At 39.7% G+C, this 2,459-nt stretch overlaps 1 protein-coding gene across 1 annotated transcript; it reads left to right on the forward strand.

Moving 5' to 3' along the window:
* The first annotated feature begins 222 nt into the window (after window positions 1-222).
* Window positions 223-2,092, forward strand: LOC108846879 (ethylene-responsive transcription factor ABI4). The gene has a single exon (XM_018620063.2). It carries the CDS (start codon window positions 426-428, stop codon window positions 1,407-1,409), a length of 984 nt encoding a protein of 327 aa, XP_018475565.1. The 5' UTR covers window positions 223-425; the 3' UTR covers window positions 1,410-2,092.
* The last annotated feature ends 367 nt before the right edge of the window (window positions 2,093-2,459 follow it).

Raw genomic sequence — 2,459 nt, forward strand, 5'->3', positions numbered from 1 at the left:
CCGATAGATGATTGACCTCGTTTTTGTGGGCTTGACGTTCAACTTCCCAGCTTCAATCATCCTTTCATGACAATCTAGTTGCAAGACGGAACGATTAATGTACTTGGCATACAATTCGTTTTTGTGTTTCTTATTGTATAATCTTTTTATGTACCTTAGTGACAACAACCAAAAACAAAACTTAGTAAATAGTAATAACAACAACAAAAATGTCATTGGTGGGAAAACAAATGGGCTAAGTAAAAGTAAAAAGAAAGAGATAAAGAAGTGAGACTGAAGAGAGTGCAAGTATATATAAAAAGAAGAAGCACCGCCCTAATCCACCATTCACAACCGTGACATTCAAACACTCTTCAGTCTCTCTTCCTTCTTGATTCGTCCTCTCAATTTCTTTAATCCATTTCTCTGTCCTGTCTTCTTCATCTATGGACCCTTTACCTTCCCAACAACAACAACAACTCAATCTTGAAGATAATATCCAACAAACCCTAAACCAAAATCCTCAAACCGATTCCACCGACTCAAACTCCTCCGGCCAACAACGGAAACGTAAAGGCAAAGGTGGTCCTGACAACTCCAAGTTTCGTTACCGTGGTGTCCGACAAAGAAGCTGGGGCAAATGGGTCGCCGAGATCCGCGAGCCACGTAAACGCACTCGCAAGTGGCTTGGTACCTTCGCCACCGCAGAAGACGCCGCACGTGCCTACGACCGAGCCGCCGTTTTCCTTTACGGGTCACGTGCTCAGCTCAACTTATCTCCTTCCTCTCCTTCATCAGTCTCATCTTCTTCTTCCACCGTCTCCGCCGCTTCATCTTCTCCTTCATCTTCCTCCTCCACTCAAACCCTAAGACCTCTCCTCCCTCGTCCCTCCGCTGCCTCCTCCGCCTCCGCCTTTGGCCATTACGGTGTGCCTTTTACCAACAATATCTTTCTTTCTGGTGGGACCTCTATGTTATGCCCTAGTTATGGTCTTCTCCCTCACCACCACCAACAACAGCATCCAGATCAGATGACACAAGTGGGACAGTTCCATCACCAACCGCATCAGAATCTTAACTCGTGTAATAATAATAAGACCGGTGCTGACGTGGAGCTCACAGATGTTCCTGTTGTTAACTCGGCGTCCTTTCGTCATGAGGTGGCGTTAGGGCAAGAACAAGGAGGAAGTGGTTGTAATAACAACAACAATTACTCAATGGAGAATATGAATTCTCTAGCTGGCTCGGTGGGTTCGAGTCTTTCAATACCTACTGCCGTTGTTGACCCGGTTGGTTCTATGGGTATGGATCCGGGTTATAATATGGTTGGGGATGGATCTTCAACGGGTTGGCCTTTTGGCGGAGAAGACGAGTATAGTCATTGGGGGAGTATGTGGGACTTTGTTGATCCCTTCTTGCTTGACTTTTGATCATATGGTATTAGATGAGAAAACCTAAAGGTCGGTCAAGATTTTGAGGATTCATTTTTGGAAGGAATCAAGGAGATTACATTTGATGAGGAGCTTTGCATGCACAAGTTTGGAGGATTTTTTTACATATAGAGATTAATTAAGGGGTTGCTTTTACTGCTTTTGAAGATTTTTTAGTATATTTTCAGGGAATTCGTAATGGAGATTACGTTTCCAATAAAGTATATACATATGTGGAAGAGGAGGAGAACGGTGGAAAGTTTTTACGCGAGTTTATTGGTTCAACACTTCATAGAGTGCCTTACAGGATGATAATTTCGATTTTGTTTGACTTTCAGAGGTTTGAATATCTCATTTTTATCTCTGAGAGTTTTTTTACTTATTAAAATTTGTGATATTAAGTTTGAATTATATATGAATCAAGGTAGAAACTTGGGAGAACAAGTTTTCAAGGAAAGGTCATCACTATATGCATATATATTGTTTGCATATCATCGACATATCATCGATGGAGGGTTTTGTATCTTAAATACACCCTTATCTGTATTGTATGAATAAGTTTTTCAAGCTCTAGCTTAAAGATGGTGCCAAAGAAAAAAGCTCAAGCTTAAACAAAGAAACAAACCAACAATGTGCTCTGTTAAAATAATTTGTAGACTCGGTGTTGTTCGGGATTACGATTCACTGTAACCTCTCGATTTGTTGAATAACAACATTTAAAGAAATAACAAGTTTTCAGCCTAAAGTGTTAAGTTGAATTGTTCATATATTTTGTCAGAGTATCTTTATCCTTAAAATTCATTAGAGTTTCTTAATTTTTTTTACTTTTCTGATTTAAAAAAAAAAATAAAATCGCACCAATTGCGGATCGAAACGTGTCGGTAGGATCCGCGCGAACAATGCAAAAAACCAACCGCTCTTATCTGACAACTTCTCTTTTTAATTTTAGTAAATTTGTGGGTTTTCCGCATAAAACCATTAAAAACTCCTCTTTCTTCTCCAATAAAAATGCTCTTATCGCAAAAAAAAAATGATATCATTTTCAAAAAC

This window comes from Raphanus sativus, chromosome 3, assembly GCF_000801105.2.
Source record: "Raphanus sativus cultivar WK10039 chromosome 3, ASM80110v3, whole genome shotgun sequence".
NCBI classification, from domain to species: domain Eukaryota; kingdom Viridiplantae; phylum Streptophyta; class Magnoliopsida; order Brassicales; family Brassicaceae; genus Raphanus; species Raphanus sativus.

Excerpts from the sequence above, each read along its gene's own strand:
- LOC108846879 (XM_018620063.2), top strand. The coding sequence starts at position 426 with ATGGACCCTTTACCTTCCCAACAACAACAACAACTCAATCTTGAAGAT.